The 16812-nt window shown below is 61.9% G+C and overlaps 2 protein-coding genes across 2 annotated transcripts; both read right to left on the reverse strand.

Moving 5' to 3' along the window:
• Positions 1 to 4061: 4061 nt before the first annotated feature.
• Positions 4062 to 7841, reverse strand: RAB7B (RAB7B, member RAS oncogene family). The gene is made up of 6 exons (XM_035347041.1): positions 7552 to 7841; positions 6355 to 6416; positions 5832 to 5958; positions 5522 to 5737; positions 5298 to 5423; positions 4062 to 4787 (listed from the first exon to the last, which is right to left on the reverse strand). Exons 1-6 carry the CDS (start codon positions 7561 to 7563, stop codon positions 4707 to 4709), a joined length of 624 nt encoding a protein of 207 aa, XP_035202932.1. The 5' UTR covers positions 7564 to 7841; the 3' UTR covers positions 4062 to 4706.
• A 3586-nt stretch (positions 7842 to 11427) lies between these two features.
• CTSE (cathepsin E) lies at positions 11428 to 16208 on the reverse strand. Its single transcript, XM_035347030.1, has 9 exons — positions 15577 to 16208; positions 14995 to 15151; positions 14150 to 14267; positions 13157 to 13275; positions 12865 to 13064; positions 12487 to 12609; positions 12248 to 12389; positions 11777 to 11875; positions 11428 to 11653 (listed from the first exon to the last, which is right to left on the reverse strand). The coding sequence occupies exons 1-9, from the start codon at positions 15633 to 15635 to the stop codon at positions 11489 to 11491; spliced, it is 1182 nt and encodes a 393-aa protein (XP_035202921.1). The 5' UTR covers positions 15636 to 16208; the 3' UTR covers positions 11428 to 11488.
• Between the last annotated feature and the right edge of the window lie 604 nt (positions 16209 to 16812).

The raw sequence follows: 16812 nt of genomic DNA on the forward strand, positions 1-16812 counted from the left end.
AAGGGCTCTGAGGTCAATATCTTCAAAAGTACTCAGGTGTTTAACATGAAGAGAGCCGTGATGGAGGTCCTGTCACCCCTGGTTAGGCAGACCAGGATCCCTTCAGCCCTCAGATTAAGGAGCTGGCAGCACACTTTGCCTTTTTCCAAGGCTGCAGACAGGATGTGGCCGTGCCGCAGCCCATGGCCTGGCTCCAGCGGCAGGAGGCCAGGAGCGAGCTGGGGCTGCCGGCCTGCCTCGAGGAGCCAGCAGGCAGCGTGTGCTTAAAGCAGACCAAAACCAAAGCATTTCAGGCCAGAGCGATGCTTTGCCTGCGTGAAATCCACCCTGACAGCCACGGCAGGGGCTTGGTGATGGACGCTTGCAGTCTGGTCTGGTTGCAGCCCTGGGGACGCCGGTGGCCACGTGCTGGCTGCGCTTGGCCACACCTGGCCCGAGGGTGCCCAGCCAGGACGGCGAGAGGAAGCATTTTGTACATCCCCTGTGGTCAGCGTGGGTGGGTTAAATCAAAAGGCGGCAGGTCAGCATCGGTCACATCTGCCCGTGCTCTGCGGAGCTGCTCGGTCATGCAGGACAGAGACTGGTGGCAAGCCAAAGACGAGGGAATTTGGAAGCAGCGAGCACCTCATGTGGCAGCAGAGACACCCCTGCGTGTATATGGATGGATGGATGGATGGATGCGTATGTACATAGCTCATGCCTGGAGCTGCTGCTGCTCCAGGCAACCACAGCACTGAAGCTCCTTAGCAAAGACAGCGACCACCCCGTGCAAAGGGCCCCATTCACCCCGTGGGGGACACGTGGAGCTGGGGACAGGACGCTCCCCGGGGCACGGCAGCCAGCTCACCCTGCAGCCCTGCAACCCCGCAACCCCACGCAGCCCCATGCTGACACACAGCGCATGTGGACACTCGCTGCAGCTGGGACAGAGGAGTGAAAGCCATTGTGGGGGTCCCCTGGGGTGGGTTTGTAAGGGAAGCATCGACGTTTGCTGTAAGTAGATGGGAGATGGAGCAGAGGACCAGAGTATGGCACCCGAGTGTGTTTCAAGCAGGGGCTAATCACAAATCCCTGGCCGTGGTGGGGAGGGCAGCACCGTGCAGGGAAACAAATGCCACTGTCCCGGCGTGCCCAAGGGGCTGCTGCCAGCGGCATGAGAGGGCAGAGGTAAGGCTCTGCCTGGTGCCATCGCTTCAGTTTTCATATCTGAAGCTCTTGAAAGGTTGCCCGTAACTTTGAACCGTGTTTGCTTTTAAAACCAATTGAAACATCTTCAAGTGGCTGAAACTGCTGCGCTGCCGGTGCCTGCTCTCAACCCCAGCTCCGGGCTAACGGGGCTTCTCTTTTGGAACAGGAAAAGTTGTATTTTTAATGAACTTTGCAAGGTTTCCAGCTACTTCCCTGAACCTTTACTCAAACTGTCACGTGTTCAGTAGGAGAACTGAGCTCCCTGCAGCGGCTGGGCCAGTGCCTCGGGGCCGTGCCGGGGCAGCCGCTCGCTGCCGGCCGCGGCGCAGGGACAGGGACAGGGACAGGGACAGGGACAGGCTCCGGCTGGATCCCTGTGCCCGGGACCAGCCCCAGCCCAGCCAGACCGGTAAGCGCGGGGTGGCGCGGAGCTCTCTGTGCCTTCAGAGCACATCGGTGGGAGAGCTGCTGGGGGCAAGCAGCAAAAACTGCAGCTGTGAGTCAGAGACTTAGGGTGGGTGTCAGGACACTGCACAGAGCCCAGCATCAGGACCAGAAAATTTCTGACCCAAGTCAACGTGGGGCTGCAGTGGATGGAGGGTGAGACTTCGGTTTGGTTTGGTTTCTCCACTGCCTCCATGGGCAAGGCATTTCGGTGGGGTGAGCTGCTACCACTGACCGTGCAGGAACTCACTGAGTCACACAAGGCAAATATTTTTCCCTTTGATTTTCACCCTGAGAAAAAATAAAAAAAATAAAAAAAATCTCGAGCTGACCTTGTCAATCCTACGCGTTACCAACCTCCCCCCTCCTTTATCACGTTTCGGCTAGAGGATAGTGTTACCAGCTTAGCACCTCTGGTGGCTCCTGCCAGCATCCTGCCTGGCGCGGTGCCACCCCCTGTAGTCTCTGGGTCTTCCTGGAGGGAGGGAGCCTTCCTGGGCACCCCGACCCTCCTGGGGCACCCTGACCATCCCGGGGCACCCCAACCATCCCAGGGCATCCCGACCATCCCAGGGCACCCTGACCATCCCAGGGCACCCTGACCTTCCTGGGGCACCCTGACCATCCCGGGGCACCCCGACCATCCCAGGGCACCCCAACCCATGCAGGTCAGTGCCGGCACAGGATCAGGGTGTCTGTGGGCAGCTCCGTTGCAGTGCTGCACATCTGCGAGGTGCCTGAGCCGCCCCCGGCGCTGGGAGGCAGCTGCTTGCCCCGACCACCCGGCAGACAGCTTGGGAATGACCCCGCGGCCAGGTCCGGGTGGCTCTGGCTGGCTCAGGGAGGATGGTGATGTGCGTCTCGGGGAATTGGTTCCTGCAGCTACGGACCACACACAAGTGCTTGGAGCCTGCTGTTCTCCATCCCCCTCAGTTTCAGCCCGTCATTCCTGAAATGGCCCCGCTCTCCCTGCTTCTCTGCCTCCAAAACCGCGCTGAATCATGTCCATCCATCTCAAGCTTCACCTGCAAGGTGCCCAGCGCCCGCAGCTGGGGCCTGAACAAGGGTCATGGGGTGAGCTGTACCCACGAAGGGAGGTCTGATCCTGCTCGACTGGGTGCTGTGACACACTCCTGGCCGTGTTATCCTGGACCCCAGGCCAAGCCTGGTTCCAACAATGCCCGTGGCAGCCTGGGGCACGCAGCGGTGCCTGCTCGCCCCTGGGCAAGTGGCTGCGTTTGACCTGCTCAGCACCAGGCATCCAGGTCACCACTCACTGGGATAAAAATGATCGAGCTCCCATCCGCCTCCGACATCGTGAGCCACCGGAGAAAGGGTAAAATCAGGTATCACTGCTGATGTGGGTGGTGATTAACGCTGCCATACAAACAGCCTGGCTGGTGCACAGCCCAGGGCTGGGGGCTGCACCCATGGGTGCTGCTGGGTGCTGGGGGGCTCTGAGCAAACTGCAGAGCCCGGCCGGGGGTTAGCAGCGCAGCCTGCTGCTGTGGGACGGTGCCTTTGTCCGCCTGCCTTGGTCGTAAAGGGGAAAAGGAGTGCAGAGCTCAGGGAGGAAATAGTTAATGCCCCTCTCCTCTGAATATTAAGGGACAAATCCTCTCCCCGGCTTGGTGCCCGAATAAACAGGCTGAGAGCATTGCGTAAAGGGTGGGGGGGATGGGAACACCTCTAACGTGCCTTGCTGGAGACCAGCACGGAGCTGCCCCCCCTGTGCCCCCAGCCGCCCCGCGCCCAGCCCTCGCTCAGGTTTCACCTTGCCCAGCTGCCTCCTGCGCGCAGCGGGTGCTGTCACCAGCTGGTGGCACGGCTGGTGCCGGGGGTCCCTGGGTGGGGGACAGCCCAGGGGGGCTGGTGCAAAGGGAGAGGTGCTGGGCACAGCTCTGGGGGAGCTCTGCGGGGTGCCCGGGTCAGGTCTGGAGGATGCTCGAGGCCCTGGCACCCTCCCCAGGAGGCACAAAGAAGGGTCCCTGCTGGGGAAGGTGGCACGGGGAAGGTGGCACGGGGCAGCTGCGACCACCTGGCCAGCTCCTGTCCCAGCCGTGCCTTGGTGCCGCTGCTCGAAGGTGCTGGAGCAGGAGCTGGGTGCTGCACAAAGAGGGTGCTGGGTGCAGCTCCCTGCGGGCTCCCTCTGCTGACAGCCGCCCCAGCACGGGCAGCCCCAGGCACCTTCCCACATTCTGCCTGAAATTTGCACTGGAAAAAAAAAAATCCAGCCCCCCAAATTATCCTCCTCCCAGCTCCTGGTGCCACACTTTGCAGCCTCAGAGCTCTCCTGCAAGGATAAGACGACCCCTGGGGCAGCATGAGAGCAGGGCTGAGCACCCAGAGCCCATCCTCGCGCTGCCAAAGCACAGGATCAGTTTGCAGCACATACATAGAAATAAAAATGTATTTTTATTTTTTATATATATAAATAAGGAATTACAAAAAAGCCTTACAAAATGCTTTACAGAGGATCCTCACCAGTGAGGCGGGAGGAGGGAGGTATTTAAGAGGATATGTGCATGGGAGCCAGGGAAACTGAGGCACGGAAAGATAACGGCCACACTGGCTGACCCCGGGAGGGGACCTGGTGGTCTCAGACCCGTGCCGTGACCACAGGCCCCACTCCTCCCCCTATATACACTGTGAGCAGGATGCAGGGGGTGCACACAGGGAGGACTGCAGTCCCCCTGTGGCAGAGGAGATGCTCTCAATAATGTCCCAGGAGCACCGCCCAGCTCCCAGCACCGTCACCACAAGGGGACCTCCTGCTCGGGTGCCAGGTGGCCGTGGGTGGCGGGGGACGGAGGTCTCCAGGGGCCACCTCGACTCAGCAGCCGCAGACCTGGGAGAACAGCTCCGGAGACGTGGCCAGCAGCAGGACCTGGGGTGCACTGGAGGTGGCCGTCCCGTGCCCTGTCCTGCAGAGCCCCGCAGCTGGTTGGTGCAGCCGGGGGGCACGGACCCCCCCAGGCAGGCTCCAGCCATGGGCACTGCTCCCCACAGCGTGTGGGGCGCTCGGCCACGCGTGCGGGCGCAGGAGAGCTCAGAGCACGGCTCCACTGCAGGGCTCAGCAGCATCTCGCCTTGGGCTTGTCATCAGGAGTGAGTTTGATGGAGTCGGTTAAATAACTCTCAAAAATCCCTTTATACTGAAAAAAAAAAAAAAAAACAAAGGAGAGAAGGGATGAGTGGAGCTAGCTTGGGGTCAGCCTGAGTGCACGTGGGGTAACGGGACCAAAGGAGGGGACAGCACAGGTTCGCTCCGCTTGGTGCTGAAGGCTCAGACCCAAGACAGGGCCATCCTGCCCAGCCCAGCAGCGAGGCCATCCCGCTCGCTTGGCTTGGGGACACGAAGGTCCCCGTGGGACGGCCGCTAGAGGACAGTGCTGGCGTGCTGTGAGGCACCGCACGCCCCGCTCTGTCCTGACAACCCGCAATCCTTGCTCCTTTCAGAGCTGCTTTACCGCTATTTTAGAAAATCACCCCCCATGCATTTGTGTTCCTGGGGCTATCCTAAACCTTATGAATAGACGTTCTGTGTTGGAGGACGGGCTGTGAGGGGCGGTTGGAGCCGTCTGAGTGGCCGGGTCCTGCTGCCACCCACATCCCCGCGGGACGCGTGTCCCCACCAGAGCGGCTCGGAGCGGGGCGATGCTCACCGTGGTTAAGGCTTGCTTGGCGAGGGTCTCGAAAGCTTGCGCGACGTTGATGTTGTTCTTGGCACTGACTTCAAAATAAGGGATGTCTTTTTCCTTGCACCAGGCTGAGGCAAGCTCCTTGGATACCTAGGAAGGATGGAGTCACGTCAGAGCCATGACGCACATGAGCCATGGGGGCACTACGGTGTCCCCATCCTTGCGCTGTGCTCACCTCTCCACCTTACCTGCCGATCGCAGAGGTCTATTTTATTCCCCAGCACGACCATGGGGAAGTCGTGGTCCCTCGGGATCACCTTCTCCAGGAAGTCATCTCTCCAGTTGTCCAGGGACTCAAAGGACTCCCTGTCCGTCACGTCGAAGGCCAGGACGCAGCCATCAGAGCCTTTGTAGAAGGTCGACACCATGGACCGGAATCGCTCCTGTCCCCCCGTGTCCCAGATCTGGGGCAGAGAAGGGCATGGGTACACCAGCAGGCATCGGGGGACACCGGGAGGTGCTGGCACACAGGGCTATCAGGGGGGCAGGGCGCCTCACCTGCATTTTCAGGGGGGTGTTGTCCACCGCGATCACCTTGGTCAGGATGCTGGCGCCCAGCGTGGTGCGGTAGTCCTCGTAGAACGTCTTGTGCACGTACTGGTGCAGCAGGGAGGTTTTGCCCACGCTGGGGGGACGGAAGGGACACGGGTGAGGGTTTTGCACGGTGAAGTCAGGCTCAAGGAGTCAGTGGCTACCAGCATGGGGGCTGCGCACCCAGGGGATCCCGGGCTGGGGCATGCAGGGGGCTTCCTCCTCCCAGCACCATCCACAAAGGGATGGGACCTCGGGCACTGCCAGCTGCAGGGTGGGTATGGGGGGGTCCAGGTAAGGTGAGCCCCCTCTGCTCCCCTCCATCCCAGCCCAAGGCTTTCAGCAACCTGCAGCCCGAGGGCTGAGGGTTAGGGTCCTGCAGGTCCTGTCGGCCTCTGGGCAGCGTGGGGCTGGGCACGCGATGTTCAGGAGGATTTTGCATCGTTTTGAAGCATAGAGGGACTCAGCAACCTCAGGGCCAGCCCCTTACCCCAGAGCTCCTATGATAATTATCTTCAGATCCACCTTCTTGTTGGCATCCATGGACGGGCCCTGAGGGATGAGAGGGGTCACCGTGGAGAGGCAACAGGGGGCTGCGGGGATGGGAGCCCGGAGAGCCCCAGCGAGGTCTGGGAGCAGCCGCTGGCCTCTGCAGACTCCCTGCACCCCCCAGCACCCCCCTGTGCGACCCAAACCATGTCAGGGTGCTGTGCTCTGGGTACTGTGCTCATGGTGCTGGGCACAGAACCCCCCCCGTGCCAGCCTGGCCCACGTCACCGCCCGGGGACCGGCTCCCCGGGAGCTGCAGCACGCCCGGACACGCTGCAGCAGGGCACGAGCTCATTTCCATGGAAAGCTGCTGTGGGAAACTTCCCCGGCTCTGCTGCCTCCCTCAGAAGTGCAGCCCCTCCCAGGAAACCTGACAAACGGAGGGGGGGGATGCGGTCCTGGGGAGAATTATGAAGGGAAACTCTGGCCATAAATCCTTGTGTGGGTGCCCCAAGCATTTTGGGAGCACCCCAAGAGACCCCCCCGGCCTGCTCGGGGGGGTCCGGCTGCTCAGGAGCCTGGGGGGGGGGGGATATGGCTCCACAGGGAGGGTCCGGGTTAACAAACACTGCCCAAGGCAAAGCCCACGCCAGGGGTTTGTGCCCTTTTTTTTTCTTTTTTTCCTCAGCATCCACAGGAAGGGCCTGAACCCTGCGCTGGGGCTTTGCTTTTGATTTCTGCACATTTCCACCCAAGCAGGGAGCACGGCTCCATGCTCACCGGCTCCTGAGCCCCCCAGCCCCCCAGGACCCCCTCCCCAGGGGGGGCAAAGCCCACCGCAGCCCCCCGCAGCCCCATTTGCATAGCGGCACCAGGCCCTGCCCTGCCAGGAAGCAGCTGGAACCGCTCACCCACCGGCAGCCAAATCCCTGCATTTTTCCCCGATGCGCTGTCGGGCTCCGCGCTGCTCCCCACGCACGGGGTGCGGACGGCAAGTTGCCCCCCCGGGGGTGCACATCGCCCAGCCGGACCCCCGCTCTCCCACCCACCCTCCGGCACCCCATCCTCATTCCTCGCTGATCCCCGGCACGCACAACCCTCCCTTCTTTTTACCAGCCTTCCCAGGGGCTGGGCTCTCCCATCCTGGCTCTCGGCCCAAGGCATCGCTCCCGGGGGGGCCGCGGGGCCGCACACCCACCTGCTGGGGCATCGCCCGCTGGGGTGGCCAAGGCGCTGGGCTCTGCTCGCCGCCGCCCAGGCTGGGAAAAGGCGAAAGGAGAGGATCCAGGAAGCAGCGGCGGCCCCGGAGCTGGTTCCTCCTGCCTGCTGGAAGGCGGCTACGGGCCCCCGCCGTGACATCAGCACCAAGGGGCCGGGAGCCGCCCGGGAGCTGCGGGGCGGGCACGGTGCTGGCTGCTGGAGCCAGCTCTTGGTCCTTCTGCTGGGTGAGCAGCTCCCTGCAGCATCGCCCCCGGCACGGGAGCCAGCATGGACTTTGCTCAGACACCGCCGATAGCACGGGCTGGGCCATGCGGAGGGGCTGGGGTTCGTGGGGGTGGGAGAGGGGTGGGGGTCCCATGCTGGTCTGGCCCCCCTTACAGGGAGGCTGCATCTCCTTTCACAGGGAAGCAGAGAGGGGCAGGGTTTGGAGCAGGAGGGGGCTCAGCCCTGTTCACCGTGCTGTGTCCCTGCAGCCTGCCGGGCACTTGGTGGCTCTCAGGCAGCACCCACGGGTGCTGCTGCCACCCCACGCACACCCCAGAAGAAGGGGACAGCAGCAGGGACCCAATCTGGTGTCAGCCCCTGGACCAGGACCTGTGTGCACGTCACAAGCAAGATTTTGGGGGCTCCTTGCTCAGTCAGAGCTGCCACCAAGGGAGCATCCAAGCATCTCTGCGAGTACTGAGACATCTCCCCACGAGCATCATGCTGGTGGCTGCGACTCCTCAGCATGGGACGTGTCCTATGGGGACATCAGGAGAAACCCCACCATGCCGCAGCTGCAGAGCCCTGCTCGGCGGCTGGGAGGGATGCAGGCGTGCAAGGGCAGGTCCTGAGCACTTGCCAAGTGTGCAACAGGATTCAGGGCTTCTCCACCCTCCTGCGTGAACCCTCCTGGCTCCCTCACCATGAACAGCAGCCACCGGCTCCTGCATTTCTGCCGCCTGACCTCATGTTTTGGCTCTGTTTGCTAGCTGTCTCACGCGGTCAGGGTAAATTCGGGAGGTGTCTCCTGGTCGGGGCTCTGCAGTGATTCACGCTCAGCAGGGCAGAAGCTTCCCACGCGCAGCCTCACAGGGTCTCCATCAGAGGACAGCCCCTAACCTGCTGTCCCCTCTAGCTGCAGGTGCTGCAGATCCCTTATGGCATCTACGAGAAGATCGCTGTGCTCAGCAGGACAAGTCCTCCTCCTCCTCCCCAGGTATAATTCTGGGACCTGTCTGGCCAGAAACTCTGCTTTTCCCCCATGGGGTAGACATGGAGAGGAGCGAGGAGGAGGTGGGAGAAGCAGCTGAGCCAGCCTGTGGGCACTTCTCACTGCTGGTGGATAAAAGGCTGACGTTCCCCTAGAGCAGCTCTCTCCCACCTTCTCCTAATCCCTGTTTTCAGCCTCATTGTTCTGCTTCACCTTTGTCCTTGCAGCAGGGCCTGCAGCGGCCGTTGCCCCAGATCCCTCTGTGTTCCCCTCGCCACGTGCCCGCCCAGCCCAGACTCCCCCGCTGGATGATCCGAGCCCTCCGTGCCGCTGGAGATGGGTTTGGGGTGTGTGGCCCCAGCTGATGCCCTCCTCCACTTCTGCTTTTGGGCAGGAGGGGCAAAATCGGTTGGGGGGCCCAGCCCAGACTCGGTGGCGGCTCCACCTTTTGTTTGATTTCCCATTAAAAAGGGATTTTCCCCAGCTCCTGCTCTCCCCACCGCTCCCCAGAGTGCAACGGGCCCCGCAGCAGAGGTGGTGGCGAACGCCCCGGCAGCTTCCCCAGCTGCTCAGCAGCTCCTGCAGCCAGAGCTGCAGTCCTTCCCTGCTTGCTTCACCCACGGTCAGCAATTCTGAGGGAAAAGCGTGGTTTGTGTGCCCTGTGACGAGGAGGAAAGGCTTGCAGCTAGGAAACGATGAGGCACGGGCTGGGGACTGCTGCATTCAGAGAAAGGGCGCATGTGGGCAAGGAGAGGACAGGTCATCTGCTGATGCCAGCAGAGGCTGGTGAGAGTGAGGGAAGGGGAAGAAACAAGAGGCACCCAAGTGCCCAAGCTGTTCGCTAGAGGCTGTGCAGCCACCCAGCTCTCCAGGGACAGCCCAGTAGCTCCTTACCGGGACGGTCAGTCTTTGCTGGAGCAACATCCCCTGAGCATCGGCCGTGCGTTGGCAGCAGGGCTGGGGAGGACCCCTGTCCACCTCCCCGAAACCCACTGAGAAGACGTGGGATCCTCTGGGATCCCAGGAGCAAATGGCACCGGGGAGGTCCTCCTGATGGAGCCCTGGCTGTGCCACCTTCCAGCCAGCGTTTGGGGACACGGGGCAGTCCCTCGTCATGCTGGGGGACACGGAGGCTCCCCCGCTGCCTACGGCTGTGCCGATGGGCAGGTGTCCACTGGTGCTCGGCACACCTCGGTGTGCTAAGAGTTAAGCTGTTGGGACCTGCAGGAGAGGAGACCTTTGTCCAGCTGCCCCTGCACCTTATCTGTGCGGCACCTGGTTAAAGCACAGCTAAAGGTGAAGTCAATACAGGAAACGGTTACAGAAACCGCACACTGGTCAGTGGCACAATCAATGCTTCTGAGCAAGGCAGATATTTCCTTTAATGACAAGTGACAAGCCTAAGCCACAGTGTTTACAGCCAGGCCTGAGTTTTGCAGCACTTTCAGAGCCAGCCCTGAACTCTGCTCTGCTCCGGGAGCTCTGCAGGGGGACCCCAGGCGCCTCGGCCCCGCTCTGAGCTCAGCCTCCGCCTCTGCGAGGAAAACGGAGAGCGAAGGCGTGGATAAAAATAACCCCTCGCCTCGCTTCCCTTTCTCACTGCCTTCCATGCGTGCCTTGGGATGCATCATGCATGAGCCATTGTGGCTCACGCATCCACCACGTCTCTTGCACCATCAGCAAGTCACATGCGCCGCGGTGACTCCCGGGGGGGAGCAGCCCCCCACAGCCCCCCATGGCTCCCTGCAGCCCTCCACCATCCCCCACAGCCCCTGGCAGCCCCTGGCAGCCCCCCACAGCCCCCCGCAGCCCCCAGCCCCACAGCCCATGCTGCCGGCTGCAGAGTGCCGGCAGTTTTTCTCCCTGCTCTGGCTTCTGTGCTCACAAACCACGTGCCTTTGCGAGCACCCCGGGGGACTGAAGGAAAATTCAGTGGAAATCACCTGTTGTTCAGGGAGTTCTGCGGCACAGAAAGAGCCCCAGGGTCTCTACAGGCTCATAATTATCTCCTGGTTCATTGGCATGGGCTCAGCCTGCTGAAGCCAGGCATGTTCTCCACGAACTCTGTGCACCCACCCGGCTGCTCCCCCAGCCCCTGCCCTGCCCGCAGCCATGGGCTGTGCAGAGCCACCTCCGGGGGCTTTCTGCTCTGCCTGGGCAAATTTCTCACTTCTGCCCCTGCAGAAACCCCAGCTGCAGACCACAAAGTCCAATCTTCCAGACCAAAGGCTTGTGGTGGGACAGCAGCACCTCCTGCACCACCAAGGATCGCCCCAGAGCCAGCATGGCTGTGGGTGCCCCGAGGCTGCAGCTCTCCGGGGAGGAGGGCAGGGGCTGGAGGGGTTTGGCACCCCTGTGATGGGGCTGGCACCAGCACCACTGGCTGGGGTCTGCAGGCTCACTGCTGCACGACTTGCACCACGAGAACAACATGGTTTTTTTTGTTGTTGTTTTTTAATTCAAGCATTTATTGACCCGTGTTTAAAAAAGGAGAATCCGCAAGCAGATTTCGCAGAGCTGCTCAAGACGTCTTTGTATTCGTTATGAAACCGCTCCCTGGCACGGACTGTACTTCTGAGCACTCTGCAGCCGAGGTCCCGGGGTGTCTCCATCCCGGGGTGTCATCCATCCCGGGCTCCCTGCCTGGCCCGAGGCCGTGGCTGTGGCCGCAGCCCAGTGGTGGCTCCGCTTCGCTCCCGTCCCGCGGGGTGCGGCGGCCCTAAGGGGCGGCGGGCGCCAAGCCCACCCTGTTATTCCCACGGTCGAAGACGGAGTAAAACTGTCGGATGAAAACATCACCCAAAATCCAGAGGGGGCCGGCAGGAGGGGTGACGTCCATGCCCTGGAAGCCGCTGGTGCAGAAGGCCATGCCGTTGCTGTACTCCTGTGGGGAGGAGAAGCTGCAGAGCTGAGGCTGGCCCCGAGCCCACCCGATTTGGGGCAGGAACGGGGATTTCTGATCCCGGCACCTGGTGCGTAGGAGCTGGGGGTGGACGTGGGGACGTACCATGAGGGTGTAGGCTCGGGAGGTGAGCGTGTAGGGGAGCCCGTTGATGGTGAAGGTCACGTCGGGCATCACGTTCAGGTTGCTGCAATCCACGGCGTACTGCCAAGCAGCGGGGGCGGCTCTGACCCCACAGCAGGGACAGACACTGCCCTCGAGCCCCGCGACAGCGAGCTGCTGGCACTGGAAGCCAGCACCATCACATGTCCCCTCCCCAGCAGCTGGTACCCTGATGTTATCGCGGGGAAAGCATTGCTCTTGGCAGCAGCAGCGAGCGCTGGAAGCTCTGTGGGGACTGCAGGCATCTCCTCGGGGCTGCCCCAGCCCCGCAGCCTGCACGCCTGCACGAGCAGTGCCAGCTCCCAGGTGTCCCTTGTACTACTTCACCCGTCAGTGCTCCTCAGCGGGGGTCTCTCGCAGAGGGACAGCCATCCCCTGGGCATTGCCCCCTGCCCAACCCACCCTAGCCCTCACCTCTCCATCCACAGCCGTGGCACCGATGTACTTCTGCAGTTTCTTTATGTCCTTGGTAGGGCCTGTGAGGAGCGACGTCCCGGTGTCCACGATGGCCTGGCAGCCGTCCTTGCAGAAAGCCACGGTGCCACCCACCTGCACACTGCAGGAGAAGGCAGGAGAGGTGAGGAGCTCCGTGCAGGACCTGTGCCCTGCCCCGAGAGCCTTTCCAAGCCCTCCTGGCCCCCAGCCCCACTCACTTGTCCAGCTCGATCTGCCAGTAGCCCTGCTGCGTGACCGGCACCCAGTTCAGGGTCCCCAAGAAGCGGGAGGGATCAAAGCCCCCGAAGAGCAGCTCTCCACCCAGGGAGGAGTCCGGGTTCCTGGGGGCAGGAGCAGATGTGAGGGATTTCTTCTTTTTTACTTCCCACATTGCATTTTATACAAACGGATTTATACCTGCTTGCTTCCCACAAAAGCTCAGGGTTATTAGCTTCACTCCTGTAAGGTCTGAGCCCTGCAGCATGCTTAAAAAACCTTCCTTACTATCTCATTGCAGCATCCTTAGCAGCCCCTCCTGCTCCCTAAAAGCGGTCCCCGAGCCACAGCCCTGCCCCGCAGCAACGCCGTGCCCTTACGAGCTCATGTAGACCGAGAACATGGGCAGCTCCACCAGGTTTTGGGCCATCATGTTGTCGAAGACGGGGGTGACCCCGTCCACAGCCAGCGACGGGTAGGCCAGACCCAGGATCCCGTCGAACTCGGCATCCAGGAAGGTTTTGCCCGGCTCGCTGACGCTCTCTGCGAACTGCTGGTTCGTCACGGTCAGGCCCTCCACCTGCGGGAAGGACGAGGCTCGCTGCCGGCTCCCCGGCCCCTGGGGAGTCCCGGGCAAATTACCCAGAGCGGGAGAAACTGAGCGTGACTCACGGTGACTTGGTCAGACCCGATGACCCCCGTCAAACTGCCGGTCCCGTACTGGATGGAGAAGGGGATGCCCATGGGCTCGTACGTGCTCGAGCGCGACGGCTGGAACCTGGAGTGCTCGGCTGGGGGAGGATGGGGCCGTGAGCAGCGTCACCGTGCCACGGCCCCGGGGCAAACCCCAACGCCTGCTTCTTGGGTCCTGCCGCGGGAAAGAGCGGCTCACGAGGAATGTGGATGTGCTGGGGTTGGTTTGGGGAGGGATAAGAGCAAGCTGCCCAGATGGTGGGACCCAATGATCACCACTCCTGTTCCCATCCCACAGACAGCGGCGATTCTCCCAGCCCATCACCGTGGGCACTGCTGCTCCTGGCTTTTTTTCCCCAACCCCCGTATGGCTGTGCTGGGAGCAGGGCACACAGAAGGGATGGCTCCGAGTCGTGCCCCACACCATGCGCCCCAGCTGGGCTCAGCTCGTCCCTGGCAGCCCGAACAAGTGTGGTGCTTGTCACCCACCCGACCCTCGGGCAGCCAGCCCAGAGCTGTGCCATGGCCTGTGTGCCCGCCTTGTTCCTGCACCCAGCTCCTTGCTGACCGTCTGCATTATGCGCTATAATCTCGCCTTGTTTGCTTAAGGGCTCTCCCACAAGAAAGGCCTAAAGAGCACGGCCGATATCTCCCACGGGCTGATGGTACCGGGTCCTGGTGGTGTGATCGCCGCCTGCGCTGGCGAGCAAACAAACCCACGCTGCTCCCGTCCCAGCTGCCTCTCCCCTCCGGCTGCAGCTCCAAACCGAACACAAACGCAGCACCTCTTTTATCCGAGAGTGCCCGGGGGGCTCAGCACAGCCAGGGCCTTCAGGCTTGGTGCGGAGGTGGCCCCGGTGGTGGTCCCTGTGCCCTTGGTGCTGGCCAGACCCCATGGCCTCAGTGAGGCCACTGTGGAGGGGACACCCGGGGTCGCACCGCTGCTGGCAGGTTTGGGGAGCCCCTACTCACTGCAGGCTTTGCTGGTGCAGTAGATGGACGGCACCCAGAGGTTGGAGGAGCCCGTGTCGAAAACCACCGTGAAGTTCTGGGGAGGGGTCCCGATGGAAATCTGCCCGAAGTACTCCATCTAGCAAAGGTAGAGCAGAGACTGAAGGTGGCTGTTGGTGCTGCAAGAGGTCCTGGCAGAGGGGGGCTGTGCCGGGATGCGTGCACAGGACGGATTGGGTTTGGTGCGTGGGATGGCCGGCACCGGGGCAGTGTTTATCTGCCACAGCTGCATCAGGTGAAATAAGGGAGTCAAATATTTTAGGAACAACAAGGCAAGCTGAGAACAAAGGCAGGACAGTGGGTGTGGGTGTGAGTCTCTTCCTGCGGGGTCGGCTGCAGGGCCAGGCCCCAGGAAGACCCTCACCATGGGGACACAAACAGCAGCCAGGGCTCTGGGGGCAGAAACCTCGCTCTGCTGGGGAGTGGGAAGAGCCTGGGGGACCCCCTGTGCCCCTTCCCATGGGTCCCCTGTGGTGAGGCCTTCTTGGATGTGTGCCATGTGTGTTAACCTGGGAGGGAATCTGATCCCCCCAGCCTTGGGAACGGAGCGGGCAGGGAGGGGGCTGGCAGCGCTGCGATGAACGTGTCCCCCTGCCTGTGCTCAGTATCATGGCTGCAGGAGCAAACACCCGGCCAGGAGCAGGCAGACACCAGCCCTGGCACGCTGGTGCAGTCCCCAGGCTTGCTCTGATAGTAGGCGTGGATTTTACGGGATGAATTTGGGTGTTCGGGATGGTTCGTGCAGCACAACGTGCTTTGGGTGTTGGTGGGGCAGCCCTCGGTGCCGCCACCGGCACTGCACTTACGTCCAGGTAGTTGATGAGGGGCTCGTTGGCCTCTGTGAAGGCAGAGCAGTCCTCGCTGTACTGTACCATGTCGAGCTTTTGGGCTTTCCAGAACTGGGAGAGCTGCCCGCGGTCCCGCAGCGTCTTCCGCAGGGAGCGGTGCCGTGTCAGGGTCACCCTTGGGGAGCAAGAGTCCTCGTCACTGGGGATGTCCCCAGGACATGGGCACGGGGCTGGATGTGGGCTGCTGATGCCTTGCTGTCCCCGCATCCACCCCGAGCATCCCAGTGCCATCAGGACGCAGGTCCCCAGCTGCTTCCCTGCCTCTCCCATGGCAGAGGGGGAGTGGAGCACGGTTCATTCACGTTGGTGTTTGCTGCTCCGGCTCCTTGTGCTGCCCCCAACCTGCCCCCGCCCTGCAGCCCTCCTGTGGGTCACCCCCGGGGATGGAGGTGCCCACAGAGGGGCTGATGGCAGCAGCACTGCAAAACCCCAGGTGCCTGCAAGAGGGTGGCTCAGCCCTGCCCGTGAGCCCTTGCCCTGCTAAGTGATGGTGATGAAGCCCCTCCACGAGCACCCCAGTGCCTTGGGGTCCCCCCTTACCTCTTCAAGCCACTGCCCAGGGCGAGGCAGAGTGCGGCGAGGAAGAAGAGGCGCTTCATGGTGGCGGCGGCAGTGCTGGCCTCGGCGGGGCTCTGCGGGTGCGGGCTGCACAGCGGCGTGGCTCTTATACCAACAGGTACACCCTCGCCCCGCGGTATCAGCGATAACACCCCTCTCAATGTCAACACCGGGCTTTTGCTTTAGAAATGAATCACTGGGCACGTTCCGGTCAAGGCAGAGAGAGCGCGCCGGGTGCCAGTTTGTTTTGGAGGGCGAGGGGCTGGCGGTGGCCCACGGGGCTGCGGGACACCTCGGGTGATGGGGTGGCCAAGGGGGGCAGAGGGGACCCCGCTGGGACCCCACGGGCAAACCAAGAGGTTTTTCCTCTCCATCCCAAATCCCCACCTGGGTGAGGATCGGAGCTGCCGCGGGACTGGCGGTGGTGCAGGAACGTGGCCAGAGCGCTGCAGGAAAGGGATGTGCTGGTGGCACCCGGCAGCTGCTGAACTAACCTTAAAAGGCAAAGGGCTAATTAGCCTTGATGAGCTGCTCAGGAATCTGCGCCTTTGCTGTTCACACAGAGCCCTTGTCATCAAAGCCCGGTCCTTGGAAGGAGCTGCTCTGTTAGAGACAGTTACATGTTGCCTTACCGCCCCTAATGGGCTCTTCCTCAGTGGCTGGTTTCTGTTTAACACCGGATAGCCGTCTCATTAAGCCTCTGCGAATGCAAATAAAGAAGGCTAATGAACAAACAGAGCCTTCAGATACCAGGGAGGCGAGCGGGGGAGGCGAGGACTTTCTTGGTGCCGCAATCTCCCCGGCAGGCGGCTGGAGGCTGACGATGATGCTTTGTGCTCCTCGGGGTGGTTTTCCGTGTTAGTGGCACGGCAATAACGATGGTGGATGCCGCAAGGAGAGGTGCTTTACTCAGTAAGTAGTGTTTGTGTACTTAACACTGCTCCTACCCTTAATCAATTTTCCTTTTGTCCTGGTTAGTCCATCTTATTGAATTAATGTCCTCGCCCTGGGAAAGCGACTGGCACTGGGGGGTCCATCAGCCTGGTGAGGCCACCTGAAATGCCTGGCACGCAGTCTAATGGGGTGAAATGTCCCCAAAAGAGCCAAATCACTGTCTCCCCTGGCTGGGATCTCACCCTGCTCCTGCTGTGGGTGTCCCATAGCCGCTGTTGGGCTCCTCCACCCCACGGCCTCGTGGGGAGCTTGGGCTTAAAACAT

This window comes from Oxyura jamaicensis, chromosome 26, assembly GCF_011077185.1.
Source record: "Oxyura jamaicensis isolate SHBP4307 breed ruddy duck chromosome 26, BPBGC_Ojam_1.0, whole genome shotgun sequence".
Taxonomy (NCBI): domain Eukaryota; kingdom Metazoa; phylum Chordata; class Aves; order Anseriformes; family Anatidae; genus Oxyura; species Oxyura jamaicensis.